Genomic DNA, 21,203 nt, shown 5'->3' with positions numbered 1-21,203 from the left:
GTGAGTGACGCACACACAGGGGAGGGACGAGGCGAGACACAGCAGTCAGAGAAGAAAGTGAGTCAGATTATTTTACATGACTCTAAAAAGAGAAAACTGACAGTAAATATTGTTGAAATATGACTGAACTGTACTTTATTTGATTTGATATTCAGTTGTTGACTGTGTAAGATGCTGATATACCTACTAGGCTACTTCAGTAAACAGTATATGGCACTGAATCATGATGCAGGTTGGACATTATGATGTTCTGGACCTTTGTCTGAGCAAATTTTCTTTATCTAGACCTTATTGAATTTTAATTAAAGAGCCCTAAACTAGAGGAACACTGTAAATATGGGCACCAGGAGTCAGAAGCAACATGACATCACTTTATTATAAAAATAACAATAATAATAATAATAAAAATAATAAGTAAAGCTTTCAGACATAAAGGCCCATCTCATGGATGGAAAACTGAATCTCAGTCGCTTTTTCAAAATAAAAGCGCTCCTGAAGGCTTTGGTGAAGATCTGCTCAGGTGAACCAGGTGTGTCAGAGCGGAGCTGGACTCCTCTGGGTTGGAGATGAATGCATTTGTGTCGAGCACGGCCATGTGACAGAGGAAGAAGAGCAGGCCAAACCGGCTCTGGCCCTTCCTTGACAAGGGCAAGAGGCTGAAATTAGCTCCTTTAGCGGATTTTCCGTTCCACCTTAAATGTTGCCGCAGTTGCTGCACCATTTAAGGTGGAATGGAAAATTCGAGACAACTTCAGCTTCGTCCAGGAGGCCAGTGTCAGCCTTTCTGCTCCACAAAACACATTTAACACAGCAAATCTGCACAAAACAGGGTGATACTGATCTCTGGAGCGGTCCTTATGACTGCTAATGCTGAGGAATGTCACCACCAACCTCCAGCTGGCAAATCCCAGATGATTAACATTAGCCATAGCAGCTATCCCTGAGTCAGAGAGCTAAAACAGAGCCACAGACTCATAACTGTAATAAACAAATGGAGAACTGGACCATATAGCGCAGTTATGCTGATATAAACACGCTACAGTTCAACGTAAACAACATTAACAGCCTGAACATTGAGCACTAACTGAAATACGACGGGGACACAACGAGCTTAACCAGCAGACACAGACAATAAGTTACTAAATAAAGAGGTGTTACGACTAATTTGACGACGGTTTACCTGCTGGTCAGTATCACAGACTGTCCGATATGTTCTGGGGCGAGTTCTGCTCTCCTACATGTCTGTAAACGCGACGTAAAATTGTGAGATAATCGTCACTCCTCATCTGCGCCTCCTGGAAGCCATCTTAGTCAGGTGGGCAAACACGTCTGCGGCGCATGCGCACTCGCTTGATTCACGTTGAGTCGGTTCATTTGAACAGATCGATTGGGCCAATTCACTGACCGACTGAATCGAACATTTTTGTTGGTTAAAATTGAAAGTGTTAAACGACAACCAGCTAAAGGTGAGGCTGACTGCTTCATATTTCTCCCGTTATATATCAAACACATGACTGCAAAACACGGACAAAACACGGAGTCGACTCGTAACATTTCGACTCTCCAACCAACAGTCGGCCCTGTCTCCACAGACGCGCTGGAGTCGAAGAATCGACTCTTTGGGAATCGATACTACCAATTGAGTCCTAAATTACTGCTATTTGATCTTTGGCATTACTGCTACTGAGCGCTGATTGGTTAGCATTACTGCTACTGAGCGCTGATTGGTCAGCATTATTGCTACTGAGCGCTGATTGATTAGCTTTACTGCTACTGATCGCTGACTGGTCAGCATTACTGCTACTGAGTGCTGATTGGTTAGCTTTACTGCTACTGAGCGCTGATTGGTTAGCATTACTGTTACCGAGTGGTGATCGGTTAGCGTTACTGCTACTGAGTGCTGATTGGTCAGCATTACTGCTACTGAGCGCTGATTGATTGGCATTACTGCTACTGAGGGGATTCCTTGTTCATAAATGTAGTATTGAAAAAATGTAAAAATGCACTTTTCTATATAAAAAATTATTTTTTTTCCGTTTATAGTCCATTTATTACATTTGTTTGGCTTTATGTGCCAAAAACGGTCGTGATTCGTTTTTTATACACAGTCAATTTCCAACCTTTCCTTGTCACTTGGAAGTAAACAGGCTGCTTTTGTTCCTGTGTCTTTAAGACTGATATATGTAAATGAGCTGTGCTCTGATTGGCTGGCTCATTCAAAAGCAGTCTGAGATGGAAAAACTGTATATCTTCAGTGTAAATGGGTGGGGCTGAACTGATGTGGACTTAATAGGTGGATATGTAAATTATTTAAATTTTCATGACATCACAAAAACAATAAATTCAAACCTGGCTGATTTTAAAGCGTAGTGTCCATATATAGACTGTATGGACTATAAAGTGATGTATGTTTTGAAACTTTAACAATTAAATCAAACTCTTTTGTTAACAAAAAGTAAGATAAATCAGTTTTTCCAGGATATGGGCCCTTTAAAGTGATACTGTCCAAGCAAACTCAAGACAAAAAATAAGACAGTGAGTGAACTAAGAAGGGGGGTTGTTGCAGTTTTAGCCCAGTTTTATCAAACCTGCACTGGTTGCCAGTTAAATTTCACATCGATTACAAAATTCCTTTACTGACCTATAAAGCTCTAAACGGACTCGCCCCTCAGTACCTGAGTGACCTTCTCTCTCACTATGAACCATCACACCTACTTAGATCACAAGGTGCTGCTCACTATTAGTCCCTAGAATTAATACAGTTACATCAGGGGGCGGAGCTTCTCATACAAAGCCCCCCAGCTTTGGAATAATCTTCCAGTCAGTGTTCGGGACTCAGACTCAGCCTCAGTGTTTAAGTCTAGGCTAAAACCCCACTTGTTTAGTGGAGCCTTTGGTAATTAGTTTTCCCTGTCAGATAAAAGGTGCAGATCTGGGGTTCATGGTCATAGAGTATGATGGTAAACTGGGAGTGTTGGTGCCGTCGTCCCGTGCTCTCACTCACTTACTCACTCAGGTTTGTTGACGGTGGAGTGGAGGGGCGCCGACATCTCAGGGAGCCTCATGTCAACCTTTCTGGTTTCTCCCTCTTAGTTAGGCTGTAATATCTAGACCTGCCAGAGTCTCTGCTGCTCTGTTAACCCTGTAATCTGTGATCAGTCACTCTGTACAGAACTGACTCTCTGTGTGTTTCCTTTCTTTGCCGAGTTGAACAGCTGCTCATCCTGTGGGTCTGATGCTGTTGCTTCTTCTGCCTTGATTGGGTTCCCACTGCTCGCCAGCCTTCTGGACCATTTCAGCCTACTGGACCGTTTTGACCACCATGGAGCTTCACGCTGTGCAACGTTGTGCAAACCTCACCCTCATGAACTGACCCTCCTGCTGCTGCTGCTGCATGAACTCAAACTATCTAATTAACCATTGCTCCACCTGTTTTTCCCTGTTTTGTTCTATAATACTTTATATTAACACTGTTTACTATCCGGTGTCGACCAGAGGAGGATGGGTTCCCCTTTTGAGTCTTGGTTCCTCTCAAGGTTTCTTCCTCTTGCTCTTAGGGAGTTTTTCCTCGCCACTGTTGCCATTGGTGACGCTCATGGGGGCTCAGACCTGGATTTTTCTGTAAAGCTGCTTTGTGACAACACCTGTTGTAAAAAGCGCTTTATAAATAAACTTTGACTTGACTTGACTTGTTGGGTGTTTATGTGCATTTCAGCTTTATATGAGTGCGTTCTCATGTCTGACTAGTAACCCAGTCGGCTCTTTTGAATCTGTTCTTTTCAATAAACTGATTGAACAGATTCACAGGCCGAGCTGAATCCAACTTTTCTCCTTTTAGCAGTATTTGCACAATGTTTATGTATGCGTAGCTAGTACAATTTATATATATTATATATATATATATATATATATATATATATATATACACGTTTTCACAATTGAATCTAATAAATTGTAACTTAAAACTTCACAATTTATCGTTTGTATTCTGTTATCTGCAGGATTATGGAACATTACAGCAACCTGCACACATTAAAAATGAAAAATGATGGTCTCTTTTGAAAGAGAGGTCAAATAAGGCTGTAATAAACATAACAAACCATAGATCAACATGAACTTGCTCACACTGGATGTTGGCCTGTGCTTTTCCTACAGGCCGGTTGGGTATCAGTTACTCTCAGGACAACCAGAAAGAGACGACCAAGTGGGATGCACAATAAATATTACATAAAGTTGAGTCAAATCATTTATTTTGTGCAAAATCTAAAGGAAAACAAACCAAACGAAAACAAAATCTGGGAACAGCGCCAAAGGAAACACAGTCCAGCTGCACTCGGGCAGGGTTCAGTGTCTCCCTGCTTTAATACTCTTGATTAAACTCATTATCGCACTATCAAGCCCTTAAGGAGCGAAAACAGAAGAGTTATAGTAGGGAAAGTGTTACCGTGCAGTGCTGTGGAATTACAGGAGCGCAGCTGCTGGAATATGGAGAATGTATATAAGTAATAGCAATTCCTGTCCACCAGGGGGCAGAAAAAGGCAACACACAAACAGACCAACGAGGTTTAATCGAAAAGAGAAGAAAGAAGGATAAAGGCCAGTTTAGGTCTTGCGACATTTTGCTTTGACTTACTGGCCACATTATTAGAAATACTTCCCTTGTGCTTCCACTAACTGGCCACTGGGTGTTTTTAATAAAGTGGTCAGTTAGTGGAAGTACAAAGGAGGTGTTTCTAAAAAAATGGCCAGTGAGTGGAAGTACAAGAGAGGTGTTTCTAATAAAGTGGCCAGTTAGCAGAAGTACAAGGGAGGTGTTTCTAATAAAGTGGCCAGTGAGTGGAAGTACAAAGGTGGTGTTTCTAATAAAATGGCCAGTTAGCGGAAGTACAAAGAAGGTGTTTCTAATAAAAAGGCCAGTGAGTGGAAGCACAAGAGAGGTGTTTCTAATAAAATGGCCAGTTAGCAGAAGTACAAGGGAGGTGTTTCTAATAAAGTGGCCAGTGAGTGGAAGTACAAGGGAGGTGTTTCTAATAAAGTGGCCAGTGAGTGGAAGTACAAGGTAGGTGTTTCTAATAAAGTGGCCAGTGAGTGGAAGTACAAGGTAGGTGTTTCTAATAAAGTGGCCAGTGAGTGGAAGTACAAGGGAGGTGTTTCTAATGAAGTGGCCAGTGAGTGAAAGTACAAGGTAAGTGTTTCTAATAAAAAGGCCAGTTCGTGCATGAGGTGGGTGTTTCTTATAAAATGGCCGGTTAGCGGAAGTACAAAGGAGGTGTTTCTAATAAAATGGCCAGTTAGCAGAAGTACAAGGAAGGTGTTTCTAATAAAGTGGCCATTTATAGAAGCGCAAGGTAGGTGTTTCTAATAAAGTGACCAGTTTGTGGAAGTACAAAGGAGGTGTTTCTAATAAAAAGGCCAACTAGTGGAAGCATGAGGTAGGTGTTTCTAATAAAGTGGCCAGTGAGTGGAAGTACAAGGGAGGTGTTTTCATTTTCTAACCTAGAGGACCATATTTCTGAAAAGGCTGAACCGAATGAGAATGAGAGCAGTTGAAATGCATTATTCAGGATAGGATTCCTCTGTATAAGCAGAGCTGTATAATAACTCACCGCTGCTGTAATGATGAACGTGGGGAGATTACTGAGATTTCATAAAAGTTGTCAAACATGGTTTAGAAATATCAGAAAAATGGGGCTCTGTGTCACATCACGTATTTCACATATCATGACAGTAAAGCTAAGCTTTTCTTCCTGAGCTGAACAGTATTTGTGAGCAGCATCCACAGACATCTGCAGGCCAGATGGCACAGCTACCTTACAGTTATGAGTTCTGTTATTAGGTTCTGTGTGTTGGATCAGTTTACGTAGCTCAGAAGATGCTTCTGTTTGGCTCTGAGCGAAAATGCAGATCCAAAAATCTGATTCACACACTTTTCCTTCATCCCGAGAACAGTCGGTCTAAGAAATGGACAAACTGTCACGTACACTCTTAAAGATGGTTCTCCAAGGGTTCTTTAGTAAAGGCAATGATTTAATTTATAGATAGAGCCTTGAGTTCTGCATAGAACCATTGTGTGCTTAAATGGTTCTTTGCATGGTGAAAGGGTTCTAATGTGTTGTATATGGTTCTACACAGCACCAAAAAGGGTTCTGTTGTTGTTACAGTGTCAAGCTTGTATCTTTTTGGTACTATATAGAACCCTTTTCAAAAAGGGAACCATATGCAAGACATTCTCCATCAATCTGAAAAATGATTTGATCATGCAAAGAACAATTTAGACATGCATATGGTTATTTGACTGCTTAAGGTTCTGTATTAAAGAACCCTTGAACAACCATTTTTTAAGAGTGTATATAGAGCCATTTCATGCTTAGATGGCTCTCTGTAGATGGTTCTATATGGAACCTTTTTGAAAAGGGTTCTATATAGCACCAAAAAGGGTTCTTCTATCATAACAAGCCTGACATCGTGACAATAGAAGAACCCTTTTTGGTGCTGCGTTGAACCCTTTTCAGAAAGGTTCTACACAGAAACATCTACAGCACATTCTCCATCAGTCTGAAGAACCCTTTCTCAAAGGGAATGGAAAGGGTTCTTTGATTGACATAGTTCTATATAGAACCATTTATGAAAGAACCCTTCAAGAACCATCATTTTTAAGTATGTATTCAGGTGAAGAACTCTTTTTAGTGCTATATAGAACCATACAACACATTCTCCATCAATCTGAAACATTTCATCATGCAAAGAAGCATTTAGGTATTCAAATGGTTCTTTGGGTGTTCATGGTTCTGAATAGAACCATTACCTTTGAGAACCCTTGAAGAACCATCTCTTTAAGAGTGTAGCAGTAGCCAACATGAAGCCTGGCCTTTGTCCAGTTTACAAGATGTCTTAGTCGTGCAGTTAGCACCAGGCTAATTGGTGGGGTATAAGCTTGCATTACTTGTTAGCTACATTAGCTTCATAGCTTCAGCGCTAAAACTAAAGAAGCAAATTTTGGACACCAAACAGAGGCAGGGGAGCCTAAATCAATACTCAAGTAAAAGTAGTGATCCACTCAGACCAGCACAACACACAACCACCACGTCAGTGTTACTGCAGTGCTGAGAATGACCCACCACCCAAATAGTACCTGCTCTGTGAGGGTCCATGGGGGTCCTGACCACTGAAGAACAGGGTAAAAGGGGGCTAACAAAGTATCAGAGAAACAGATGGACTACAGTCTGTAACTGTAGAACTACAAAGTGACCCTATATAGTAAGTGGAGCTGATAAAATGGACAGTGAGCATAGAAACAAGGAGGTGGTCAGAATGTTATGCCTGATTGGTGTATGAGCATCATGTTTTATGAAGAGCCTTTAAAGGAGAGTTTAAGAAGAGATGAACAAATGGAGAGAATGACTTCAGACCACAGGGGGTTAATAAAAACACTAAAGCTCTGACGCCAGAGATGTGATTCATCTCAAAGCAGTACAGATGCTGTCAACAACAAAACAGCCTAAAATTAAACACAAAAAGGTAGTAGTAACTAAAAAAGGACAGCTACAATGTAACTGAGTAGAAGTCGACTCCTTTAATCATTAATATACCTGAGTAGAAGTTAGAGTATTATAATTTAAAGATACTCTGGAGAGCACGAATCAGTCTTTACTGACGTGCATGTACTTGAGTAAATGTAACTAGTTACTACCCACCTCTGGACACCAAAGATGTCCTGACTGATCACCTACATTTGGGGTGAGAGGGGGAAACTGGGGGGATTTACTTGCTGGCCACAGGAAAGAGGCAGAGCTGTTCCGGAACTCAGGTTTGCACCTCGTTATCACTCTCTGGTCTTCCTCTCCTCGTTTACTTGTGAATTTTGAACTAGAAGACAAGAAGAGGAGACCAAAAAAGTTCTGTGATGCAAAGAAAGAAGCTGAAAGAACCTGTGATGTAAGAATGTAAGACTAATCCTGGACTACAACTCACTGTTGAATTATTATCTCTTCTGATCTTACAGGAGAATTTCTCTGATTTTTCTAAATTATTTCATAATTAAATGGTTGAGATGTAAACAGAGTCGTTCAGAGTGGTTTGGTGTGAAACGCTCTGTTCTAGATAAACTTAGAGTCAGAATTGTTCACAGTGGTGGTGATAGGAACCAGACGTCCACCTCTAAAAGCTCCTCACAGAAAGTTACTACATGAAATGGTTATGAATTCACTGCCTGATGACTGAGACACTGTTTTATGATAGTTTTGAGAACTTAAACTCCATTCATGGTGGAGGGATACATAATATGCAGGGTGCTGTGAGGCAAAATAGTCCCCAAAGAAAACTTATTATTTCAGATTTTCCACTATTTTCCATCATCAACATTCCATATAAACTCAGAAGACTCGTGTAGGTTCACTGGTGGTTCTGGATAGTAAATAAAATGTCTATATTTGTGTTGTAGTCATGGCGACCCCTGGTTCCTATCACCACCACTGTAAAGACATCTGAACCATTTCACACCAAACCACTCTGCATCATTCTGTTCACACCTCACACACTGAGTTATGGTGAAATTTTGAAACATAGGTGGAATTGCCCTTTAATGTATAGCGATTTTAACTCAACAAACCCTTGCATGATCAAAGGGTTCTTTATGTTGTGAAAGTGTTTCTTACTACTGATGTAGAATGTGCTTTAGATGATTCTATCTAGAACCTTTTTGAAAAAAAGGGTTCTTCTGTCATAACAAGCCTGACATCATAACAACAGAAGAACCCTTTTTGGTGTTACATAGAGCCCTCTTTTAAAAAAAAATTACATAGAACCATCTACAGCACATTCTAGATCAGTCTGTAGAACCCTTTCATGAAGGAAATGGATAGGGTTCTATGAATGCTCATGGTTCTGACAGACAAAGAGGGACAGCAGGCTGAGATGACCACACTGGAAGTCTTTTTTTCTCAGTATTAAGGAGGTTAAAGGCTTGTTGGGGAGAAGTGGGCGTGGCCTCCCCGGCGCTCTGCCGTCTGATTGGCTGTCTCTTTCCGTACGCGATTGGCTCAGAGTTTCTCTGTTTGGTGAACTCGGCACTCCTGCTGGACTTTCAGCACTTCCAGAGCATCGCTGAGTGGTCAGCGCGGCCTCTGGGAGAGTTGCTTTAAAGCGAGCTGCGATGACCACAACATTCACCGGACCTGCGCTGAAGATGGAGCTCATTTCTGTCTGATCTTCTCCAGTTTCTCCACTGCAGCTCCATGAGACTTCAGGATGACCCTCTGCAGGACGCTGGCCTTCCGCCTGTTCGGCTGCTTCTGCGTGTTTTCTGTGTTTTTGTCCGTTTCTGAAGCCACTTCACCTCCAAAAGGACCGATGACCACAAACAGAGTGAGACAGTCGAGGTGGACGGTGGAGAAGAGCAGCAGGTCCAGAACGAACTCCACCACAGTGCAGATAGACCTGAGTGGGTAAGCACTGCATCAGGCTTCTAATTACAGTATGACCATTAATGATCAATATGTGGGTCATTCTACAGAAACGTCCACTTTTCTGTCCCTCCATAGGAGTCACTGGTGTTACTGGTCCTCATTGGTGTTCCACATAATAAAGGAACACCAGGCATTTTAATGAACAGTGCATTTTACAAAATAACTGCTACAGAACATCAAACCACATGTTGTCAATCATGGAATATCCACTAAAATATGGAATTTAATCCATTTGAGTTCTATTTTTTCACAGTTACCTCAGAATAAAGTCGGTCACACCAGTGACTTCAGCTAAAAGCTTCATATGAAATCATGAGCTAAATGAGAAAATCTCTGATAACTGAAAGACTCAGTGGACTCACCATGAGCTTTTCTTCATAGATCCTCAGAAAACAGGTAAAAGAAGTCAAGTGATGTCATCAGTGTGACTTTTATTTCAAAATAAGAGATTTTTTTGTTACGCAGTAACACCAGTGACACGACTCCTGGGGACTTTCATTATATATTTTATAATATTTATTTGTCATTTGTTTTCTTTATGTCATTTAATTCATATATTCCATAGTCATGTATAGATTATTGTAGTTAAAATTGCAGAAAAACATGTTTTTACCTCAAAATATGGCCTCAGCCTTCACACATGACTGTGAGGACGAGCTCTTCTGTGGTGTTTGAATTCTATATGATTGATTTAAAAACTAATATTGCTAAATTGAGGCTCAAGAAGGTGTAATTGTTGAAATAACTTATTGTTTTATTTTGAAATATAAATAAATTGTAACCCTAACATGTTTTTGAAGTGTAATATATCTGTAAACACTAGGGACACAATAATGGACGTTTCCAGGTGTCACGTGACTTTCAGCACTGCTGCTTATGTGAGGAATTAGTCCTGTTTGAACTGTTGCATGTTCAAAATACTCACTCTTAAAGAAGACGGTTCCTCAAGGGTTCTTTACTAAGGCAGTGGTTCTACATGGAACCATTTGCATGCTTAAATGATTCTTTACATGGTGAAATGGTTCTTTAGATGAAGAATGTGTTGTGTAATGGATTTTTTTGGAACTTTATGGGACCCTTTTCAAAAAGGTTCTATATAGAACCATTCTCCATTAATCTGAAGAATGATTTGACCATGCAAAGAACAATTTAAGCATGCAAATGGCTCTATATAGAACCATCGTCTTTACTAAAGAACCCTTAAAGAACCATCTTTTTTAATAGTGTATATAGAACCATTTTATGCTTAAATGGTTCTCCGCATTGTGAAATTGGTCTTCAGATGAAGAATGTGTTGTATATGATTCTCTATAGTACCAACAAGGGTTCTGCTATTGTTACAATGTCAAGCTTGTAACAGTAGAAGGACCCTTTTGGATGCTGTATAGAAACCTTTTCAAAAAGGTTCTATACAGAACCATATGCAAGACATTGTCCATCAATCTGAAGAACGATTTAAGCATGCAAATGGTTCTTTGAGTGCTCATGGTTCTAGTACCATTGTCTTTACTAAAGAACTCTTGAAGAACCATCTTTTTTAAGAGTGTAAACAGAACCATGCTTAAATTGTTCTTTGCATGATGAAATAGCTCTTCAGATTGATGGAGAATGTGTTCTATATAGCACCAAAAAGGGTTCTGCTATTGTCACAATAGCAGAACCATTTTGTTGCTATGTAGAACCATTTTTAAAATGGTTCTATATAGAACCTTGCTTTTTGAATCAATCTGAAGAGCCATTTCACCATGCAAAGAACCATTTAAGCATGCAAATGTTTATGGTTCTAGTGCCAGTGTCTTTACAGAACCCTTGAAGAACCATCTTTTTGAGTGTATATACAACCATTTCATGCTTAAATGGTTCTTTGCATGATAAAATGACTTTTCGGATTAGTGGAGAATGTGTTGCATATGGTTCTATATAGCACCAAAAAGGGTTCTTTTATTGCTACAAGCTTGGCATCGTAACAATAGCAGAACCCTTTTTGGTGCTATAAAGAACCATATACAACACATTCTCCATTAATCTGAAGAACTGTTTCACCTTGCGAATGGTTTGTGTAGAATTTATGGTTCTAAATAGAACCATTTCCTTTACTAAAGAACCCTTGAAGAACCATCTTTTTTAAGTGCGTAGAATACAAATAGTAAACAAATTATAGTTATATAAATGTATATAAGGTACTTTTCAATCATCAGAACAAACTTCGCTTCATTTACAGTCAAAACAGCCAAAGTACAAGTTTCATTTTTCAACGTCAGGAAAAAAACAGATATTTAACAGAAAATTACCCAAAATCCTCGACAGCTAAATCTACTCTCAGCTGTTTGAGTCAGTGAGTCACTCTTTACCTTTATTGCAGCTTCCATTATTTTCAGGAGACTCACTTTCAGTTCCTCAAAGAATCTGCAGACTCACCTCCAAAGTTCAGTCTTAGAAGCTGGATCAGCATTTTCTGCTTTTTGCAATCCAAGTTATACCACTGCCCAAGCAATACCTTAGCAACCACCTGGGATACCTTAGCAACAGCCATGCAACTACCTGAGATTCTACAGTAATGGCCTAGCAACACCTAAAATAGCATAGCAACACTTTAGCAACCACCTGGGACAATATTGCAACACCTTAGCAACCACCTGGGATAAGAAAGGAACAGCCTGGCAACACCTTAGCAACCACCTGGGATACCATAGCAACAGCCTAGCAACCACCTGAGATTCCACAGTAATGGCCTAGCAATGCCTAAGGTAACATAGCAATACTTAGCAACCACCTGGGACAATATTGCAACACCTTAGCAATCACCTGGGACACCATAGCAACAGCCATGCAGCTACCTGAGATTCCACAGTAATGGCCTAGCAACACCTGAAATAACAGCAACACTTTAGCAACCACCTGGGACACCACAGCAACAACCTAGCAACACCTTCACAACCACCTGGGATACCATAGCAATAGCCTAGCAGCCACCTGAGATTCCACAGTAATGGCCTAGCAACGCCTGGGGTGACATAACAATACCTTAGCCACCACTTGGGATGCCATAATAATGGCATAGCAACACTTAAGCAACCACCTGGGACACCATAGCAACAACCTAGCAACACCTTAGCAACCACCTGGGATACCATAGCAAGAACCTAGCAACACCTTAACAGCCACCTGAGATTCCCAAAACACATTCAGTGGTGTTGAGGTCTGGACTCTGGGGTGGTCAGTCCATTGTTCAGCTTCTTTGTTTGATGTGTCCGTCTCCTTTTCTCAGTGAGGTTCTTCTTGATCAGCTACACATCCTTTCAGACCCACAGCGCTGAGTCGTCTTCTCACAGTGGAAGGATGGACAGAAACACCTGTGGATGTTTTCAGATCTGAAGCAGCTTGATTTTCTCCTCTCTCTCAGAGATGAAAGCTTTAAGTGCTGTTTGTCTGATGGGGGCAGTTTTGGGGTCGACCAGCTCTTCCAGGTGGTTGTTAGGAGCCCCATTTTCTCTGGAGCTTTTAATCAGTTTTTAGAAATATCTCCTGGAAAATTTAATGGCTGTTTTGACTGGAAATTAAATAAGTGAAGGGTAAACAAACAAGATAACAACAAGTAAACCCAGTGTACATTTACAACAGTATAGATCAGGTGGGAAACGACTGTAGAGGTGCAAAATGTGTAAGATGACAAACATCCCATGCAAAACATGCAGAATATACAACTGTGTGAGTCCAGAATCCAGTAAAAGGTGTAAAATCCACAGGGGTGAAAGAAGCCCCTGTTCGGAGCTGTTTAGTGGGGGCTACTGTAGGTGGGAGGAAGCTTTCTCAGCTGCGTGTTGGTTTACTTTACATAAAGTTCAGTTTTCCTGAAAAGAAAAACTCCATAATCTTTACATAACGTTTACCTGCTGTGTCCGTAACACACGGTCAGTTATTATGGACGTTAACTTTGATGTGAATTTAGAAACACACAGGAAACCTCTGCATGGTGAAATGGTCCCTCAGATCGATGGGGAATGTGCTGTATGTGGTTCTACAGCACCAAAAAGGGTTCTTCTGTTGTTATGATGTCAAGCTTGTAATAGTACAAGATCACTTTGTGGTGCTGTATAGAGTCGTTTTGGTTCTTTACATGTTTAAAGTTCTTCAGATTGATGGAGAATGTGCTGTGTTTGGTTCTATATAGAGCCTTTTTGAAAATGGTTCTATATAGCGCAGCAGCAGAACCCTTTTTGGTGCTATATAGAACCATATACAGCACATTCTCCATCAATCTGAAGAACCGTTTCGCCATGCAAAAAACAATTTAAGAATACAAATGCTTCAATGTATAATTAATGGTTATAAATAGAGCCAGTCCCTTTACTAAAGAACCCTTGAAGAACCGTCTTTTTCAGTGTGTACTGTAAGTTGTGTGTATGTTGATTTAAGTCTGGTGAGGAAGAGGACACAGCAGTGCTGCTGGAGTTTTTAAACACTGTGTCCACTCACTGTCCACTCTATTAGACACTCCTACCTTGTCGGTCCACCTCGTAGATGTAAAGTCAGAGACGATAGCTCATCTGCTGCTGCACAGTTTGTGTTGGTCATCCTCTAGTCCTTCATCAGTGGTCACAGGACGCTGCCCACAGGACACTGTTGGCTGGATATTTTTGGTTGGTGGACAATTCTCAGTCCAGCAGAGACACTGAGGTGTTTAAACACTCCAGCAGCACTGCTGTGTCTGATCCACTCAGACCAGCACAACACACACTAACACACCACCACCACGTCAGTGTTACTGCAGTGCTGAGAATGATCCACCACCCAAATAGTACCTGCTCTGTGAGGGTCCATGGGGGTCCTGACCACTGAAGAACAGGGTAAAAGGGGGCTAACAAAGTATCAGAGAAACAGATGGACTACAGTCTGTAACTGTAGAACTACAAAGTGCACCTATATAGTAAGTGGAGCTGATAAAATGGACGATGAGTGTAGAAACAAGGAGGTGGTCAGAATGTTATGCCTGATCGGTGTGTATGAGCATAGCAGTCACTGAGGTAGCAGCCAGAACAGACATGGTATGCAGTATTGGGTTGATACAGAAATTCTAGCAGCTAACATTGAAGTAAAATGTACAAAAATGAAAGCGTTCAGATCTGCAGTCATCGCCCGGCTATCTGAGGAAAGTGTGTCAGGGTGTCCTGACAGGACCCTTCAGGCTCAGAGCGGTCGTGTGTATGTTGAGTATCAGCTTTCTCAAGCATGACTGGATTAGAGAGCCCAACATCCGTTTAAATATTGCTCTAAACTCACACCGGAAATGTTGATCCTTCAAGCAATGAGAAGAATTCCTGATTATCCCGCTGCTGAAGTGTCTCACTCCTACTGCAACTGACTGCTGGCTTTATGGCCATAAAGATCCAGGAAATGACTTCGCCCTCCTGTTCAAATTAATTACCAGAGTGAGCCGAGTTGCCACTGAACCCGTGTAAGAGTTCATAGTCGCTGCATTACTGCTCTTCTGGAACGCTGGCGCTTCTTAAAGCCTCTGATGGCTCTCAGTGGGTCCGCCGCTGGAGACCGCGGGGGTCTGTTTGGGTTTGGGGTTTGGGGTGGTTGTGGGTAACCAGTAGCACTTTCACAGTCAGTGGACAGCGAAGGTGTTGCTGTTAGGTTTAGTCATGCTAACTTATCCTATTGGCTGCTGAAAATGCATGTAAACACAGTCACTAAAGTAGCTTTTTATCATGTGAGAAAATCACTGAAGTTCAGCCTTTTCTCTCTCAGAGCGACGCAGAGAAACTCGTTCATGCATTTGTTACAGCAGAGTTGATCACTGTAATGATCCTCATACTGGACTTCCCAAGGAAACTACACATACTTACAACTCGTACAAAATGCAGCAGCATCCTAACAAAAACAGCACAGAGAGATCAGATCAGTCCTGTTTTAAAAGAGCTGCACTGGCTGCCTGTATCGCTCAGGATAGATTTTAAAGCTCTGATAATAGTTTTTAAAGCTCTAAATGACCTTAAAGCACCACTTACATTACAGAGTGTCTGTTTATGATCTCAGATCTGCAGATACTGGCCTTCAAACACCTTCAGTAAAACACAGAAAACGTGGAGAGACTCTTTCAGTTATTCTGCTTCTAAACTGTGGAGCTCAGTTCAGCTTTTATTAGACAGTCGAGCTCAGAGCTCACTTTTAAGAAGAATTCAAAAACTTCTCTCTTTAACTCAGCATTTAATTAAAACTGTATGTCTCATGGTTTTTATCTTTTAATTTAATCTTAATTTAATTTAATTTAATTTTAATTTTCTTCTGATTCTAAATAAATACTAATGGTTTCTTGTATAACTATGTTTTATCACCTGTCTGTAAAGCACTTTGAGCTGCCACCGGCATGAAAAGTGCTATATAAATAAAAAACATTATTATTATTATTATTATTTACTAGAGGAAGATACAAAGCCAGATATGAAGAATTTTTTTTTGGTTTTAAAAAACTAAACCAACCTTACAATGATCTGGTTTTGGCCTGTTGTCTATAAATGCGTTTATTCTGGTGCAGGGGTGGATTTAGGACGTTTTCACACTTGCACTCAGGACCGATTCTGGCCTCGTTTGGGGGAGGGGCTCATTATCCCTGGCTGTACTGTAGGGGGGGCTGCCATAACGCGTGGATCGATTGCACGATTCCATACGTCACTTTTCTGTGTGCAGGTTTGCAGAGGGTGGGGCTGCCATAACGCGTCGGGGTCTCGGTTGCTGTACTGTAGGGGGGGCTGCCATAACGCGTTGGGGTCTCGGTTGCTGTACTGCAGGGGGGCTGCCATAACGCGTTGGGGTCTCGGTTGCTGTACTGTAGGGGGGCTGCCATAACGCGTTGGGGTCTCGGTTGCTGTACTGTAGGGGGGCTGCCATAACGCGTTGGGGTCTCGGTTGCGCCGGAGCTCCACTCACTCCTGTCTCTCTGTGGATCATTTTGATCATCATTCTCACTGTCTGTGAAACTTCATGCCCTCTTTGAATGGGGGGAGATGGAGCCCCCATAGCCGTGTAGACGACCCTGCCTGAGATTCTCCTTCAACAACACAGACGGACAGTTTCCTCCGAGTCCGTCTGGCTCTGTATTCTAGATAAAGAATTCATTCATGGTGGAGGGATACGTAATATGCAGGGCGCTGTGAGGCAAAATAGTCCCCAAAGAAAACTTATTATTTCAGATTTTCCACTATTTTCCATCATCAACATTCCATAAAAACTCAGAAGACTCGTGTAGGTTCACTGGTGGTTCTGGATAGTAAATAAAATGTCTATATTTGTGTTGTAGTCATGGCGACTCCTGGTTCCCATCACCACCACTGTAAAGAATCGGTGGAGTTCTCCTTGAATGGTGGTTGAAAGGCAGAGTTCACTGCCTTTGATGCCTGAAAAATACTACCATATTTTATTGCCACAGTAAAGAACAGAGAACCGTTCATTTGAGAGCAAAGGGGACAGACGGGTCACCAACAGACAGGAAGTCCATTCAGAAAGAACAGACGTCTTTTTATATGTACGGTACAAAAGGTGGTATGTACACCTACCGTATAGTCCATATAGTTTTCTGTGAGCACAGTGATCACATAGGATTATATTCACTGCTGTTCAAAAGTTTGGAGTCAGTATTCTTATTAATATGAACCCATTTGGTTTCAGATAAATGTTTAAAATGAATTCAGAATATTAGTCATGTGCAATTTTAATAAATAGAATAAATAGTGGGAAGCTTTAATGAAACGTTAGGTGTGTTTAGAAAGATGAACAGAATGGTAGAAATTCATAATAATAACAAACCACATATTGTCGCTGTCCAAAGAATTAAGTGACCCTTATTAGTCACAACAGGGAAAGTCACCTCTGCATTTTAACCCATCCGTGCAGTGAAACACCACATACACTCTAGTGAACCCACACTAGGGGGCAGTGAGCACACTTGCCCGGAGCAGTGGGCAGCCCTATCCACGGTGCCCAGGGGAGCAGTTGGGGGTTAGGTGTCTTGCTCAAGGGCACTTCAGTCACGTACTGTCGGCTCAGGGTTGGTTCCCTAACCTCCAGCCCACGACTGCCCATGGCGGACTTTGGAGTATCTCCTATATGGTTATTTTACAGGAGAGGGAAAAATGTTCTTTACTGTCAATGTAAGTCAATGTAAAGAGATTTTACTGGAAGCAGTTTTGGAGCATTTCTATTGATCCATTCATCATGAAATTTTCACACAATGTAAAGGACAGCAGCTCAAATTGTGAAGAAAACTAAAAATAACAAAAAAAAAACCAGAGTAAAAAGTGATGATCAAATATTAAGGTAGATAACCTGAAAAAAAACATATTAAAAGATTACAGTGTATTATTTACTGTATACAACAACTCACAATCCTTGTAATGCTGTATAAAACATCTAAAATACCTTAATATGACTAGTTTATAAGATTTAGAAGTTATTACTTTGTGTAAAATCACAAACATTATTAATCAGTTAATCAGTTTTGAACTTTTGAACAGTAGATTAGCTTCGGTGTTATATTTTGTTGCCTTCCAAAGAACTAAAGTACCTCCAGAATGGTAAGTTTACAGGAGAAAAACACTCTTTACCCTCAATGTAACTTAATGTAAAGAGATTTTATTTGAAGCGGTTTTGGAGCATTTCTATTGGTCCATTTAGCAACGAAATTTTCACACAATGTAAAGGACAGCTGGTGTGTTCAAATGATGAAGAAGTAAAGAAAAAAGTAAAAATTGAAAAAATGGATATATATTACATATATATATATATATATGTGTGTGTGTGTGTGTGTGTGTGTGTGTGTATTTATATGTACACTAGCACTATATATACACACACATATATATATTTTTTTCTATCCTATATATTTAAATATATGTGATATATGTTACAAATATATAGCATATATGTTGGCATACATGTCACATACCTGGCCACGTATGAGAAATGTAAGTTGGATATAAAGGGAAACCCATATTTCTTATTATATGTCATATATTGCCATATATTAGATTTCTGTACGGCGCTAGGCTAAGATCTGCGCTAAAAGCTAATGCATACAGATGTCTTTGAAGCCATTTCAGTCCAGTGTTTATTGGGTGGTTCTCTTCTCTGGTAAGCGACTCATTCTCCCAGTGTAAACAGTGCAGTGTGTAGTTTGGAATGTGTAGTTTAGGTGTCAGCTCCACATGAGAAGCCCATCCAGACACAAAAGCTTACATACTAACCTCATAGCGCTTCTCTGTTTGGGCCAAACAGATCTAAGTGGAGGACCAGAGCTCCGTTAGAGATCGAGAGGACGCTCTGGTGATGGTAGAATTCACCAGCAGCTCGTTTACGAGCCCTCAGAGGACTGCAGACTCAAACACTTGTGTTTGACTAGCATGCTCACGTTTGTACAGCAGTTAGGTGACAACACTGATCCTCGAGAAGGTTTCAGCACTGCTTTTGACTCCTGTGAGGTTGTGATGAGCACAAGATGTTGGATAAAATATGATACAGCATTACTGAACTGCGATGGGAAAAACTTTTATGACCATATAGTTTCACTTTGTAGTTCTACAGTTACAGACTGTAGTCCATCTGTTTCTCTGATACTTTGTTAGCCCCCTTTTACCCTGTTCTTCAGTGGTCAGGACCCCCATGGACCCTCACAGAGCAGGTACTATTTGGGTGGGGGATCACTCTCAGCACTGCAGTAACACTGACATGGTGGTGGTGTGTTAGCGTGTGTTGTGCTGGTGCGAGTGGATCAGACACAGCGGTGCTGCTGGAGTTTTTAAACACTGTGTCCACTCACTGTCCACTCTATTAGACACTCCTACCTTGCTGGTCCACCTTGTAGATGTAAAGTCAGAGACGATAGCTCATCTGCTGCTGCACAGTTTGTGGTGGTCATCCTCTACTCCTTCATCAGTGGTCAAGTCAAGTCAAATTTATTTGTATAGTGCTTTTTACAACTGATGTTGTCACAAAGCAGCTTCACAGGAATCCATTAAAGACAAAGTTTTAACATGAAATGTAAATCCTCCAGGTGAGCAAGCCAGGAAAAACTCCCTCAGAGCTGAGGAAGAAACCTTGGGAGGAACCAAGGCTCACATGGAGGGACCCATCCTCCTCTGGTCAAACTACCTACAAAATTATTATACTACTAATATTAATAGTAGTAGTAGCTAGGAGTCCATGAAAACGTCAATGTAGAGTGGGAGTGGGCAGCTAGTCCAGGTCAAGTGGTGGTAGCTGGGCAAGTGGCGGCAACTGGGGCGTGGGCAACTGGTCTGAAGCGGATAGCAGGAGAGCTCCACAGACAATCATCCATCAGTGTCCGTCCGGCAGGTGGGCAGTCGTTTACTCAGTGGTCACAGGATGCTGCCCACAGGATGCTGTTGGCTGGCTATTTTTGGTTCTCAGTCCAGCAGCGACACGGAGGTGTTTGATCCACTCGTACCAGCACAACACACACTAACACACCACCACCACATCAGTGTTACTGCAGTGCTGAGAATGATCCACCACCCAAATAGTACCTGCTCTGTGAGGGTCCATGGGGGTCCTGACCACTGAAGAACAGGGTAAAAGGGGGCTAACAAAGTATCAGAGAAACAGATGGACTACAGTCTGTAACTGTAGAACTACAAAGTGCACCTATATAGTAAGTGGAGCTGATAAAATGGACAATGAGTGTAGAAACAAGGAGGTGGTCAGAATGTTATGCCTGATCGGTATATTAGTCAAAAGTGTATATATATTACAAACTTGACACAAATATATGGAAATATTGGGAAATATGCAAATATCATTAAAGATAACACTTCACTGATCCTTGTTGGGAAATATGCAAATATGCATTGGATAAAAAATGAACTGTTATTGATACACAGTGTGGTATAAATGAAGTACTTGGAACAAAAACCCAAGAAGCCCAAAACAACGATTTCTCCAAATTGCTGCTCCAATAGACGATTTCACCCAGAAACTCTCACAATTCCAGAACAGTCTGTAAGACGTTTGTTGAATTAGCTGTGTACATGATCTGGAGGTCAAAGGTCACGCTGGTATTCAAGGCCTGTGAAAGCTCTGCACGGCGGGGTACCAGAGCCTCCAGCAGCTCCTCATTGCTCCACAGCAAAGCCGCAATAAAGCCACTAAACTGTAGCTAATTAGCGAATCCTTGCAGCTGGAAGAAGGTCTAGTTCATGCGCTGCTCGGAGGCCTTGAAGTTGGCGATCGTTTGTGTCAGTGTGCTAATACCCAGAATGCACTAGACAAACAGACGCTGGCCAAGCAGACCAAGGACTCCTAATCCTGCTCTGTTTACTCACACGAGGAGGAGGAGCGGCTGAGCCGGTGTGGGAAAAACAATATCTCTGGTGTGGATTCAGGCGGTACGGAGGCCCAGGGACGGGGGGACGGGGGTTTGGGGGGGGCGGCCTCTTTCTTATTCATTGATGCCATTCTCCTCCGGCTGAATTCAGCTCAGGGTGAGGGGTCAGTTCGGATTCCAGGGGTTTTCACTCAGTCAGGAGCTTCTTACGGGGTCAGGGCCGTGAGCCTCTGAGTTCAGAGACGCTTAATTCAAAATGATGCTGTTTAAAGGAATAGTTCAGCAAAAATTCAAATTTCTACAACTTTCCTTTTTCGTTTTTGTTCCCAAGACGTGCCTGGAGTCACGATAGTGAAATTTTAGCTTTAATTGTCAAATAAATAATTGCGATTGATTAT

General features: G+C 41.4%; 2 protein-coding genes across 2 annotated transcripts in view; one reads left to right on the top strand and one right to left on the bottom strand.

Moving 5' to 3' along the window:
• Positions 1-1,306, bottom strand: part of LOC118817986 (golgin subfamily B member 1-like) — an 81,816-nt gene extending 80,510 nt beyond the window's left edge. The window contains 1 exon segment of the mRNA XM_036585061.1: positions 1,181-1,306. The gene's annotated coding sequence lies outside the window, so the exon portion shown is untranslated.
• Positions 1,307-9,140: 7,834 nt separating this feature from the next.
• LOC118817850 (latent-transforming growth factor beta-binding protein 1) overlaps positions 9,141-21,203 on the top strand; it is a 106,441-nt gene continuing 94,378 nt past the window's right edge. The window contains exon 1 of the mRNA XM_036584807.1: positions 9,141-9,443. Coding sequence (XP_036440700.1) covers positions 9,247-9,443 — 197 coding nt within the window. The 5' untranslated portion in view covers positions 9,141-9,246. The remainder of the gene's footprint in view (positions 9,444-21,203) is intronic.

Source organism: Colossoma macropomum, unplaced genomic scaffold, assembly GCF_904425465.1.
Source record: "Colossoma macropomum unplaced genomic scaffold, Colossoma_macropomum, whole genome shotgun sequence".
NCBI lineage: Eukaryota > Metazoa > Chordata > Actinopteri > Characiformes > Serrasalmidae > Colossoma > Colossoma macropomum.
This window is presented reverse-complemented; position numbering and strand designations above follow the sequence as displayed.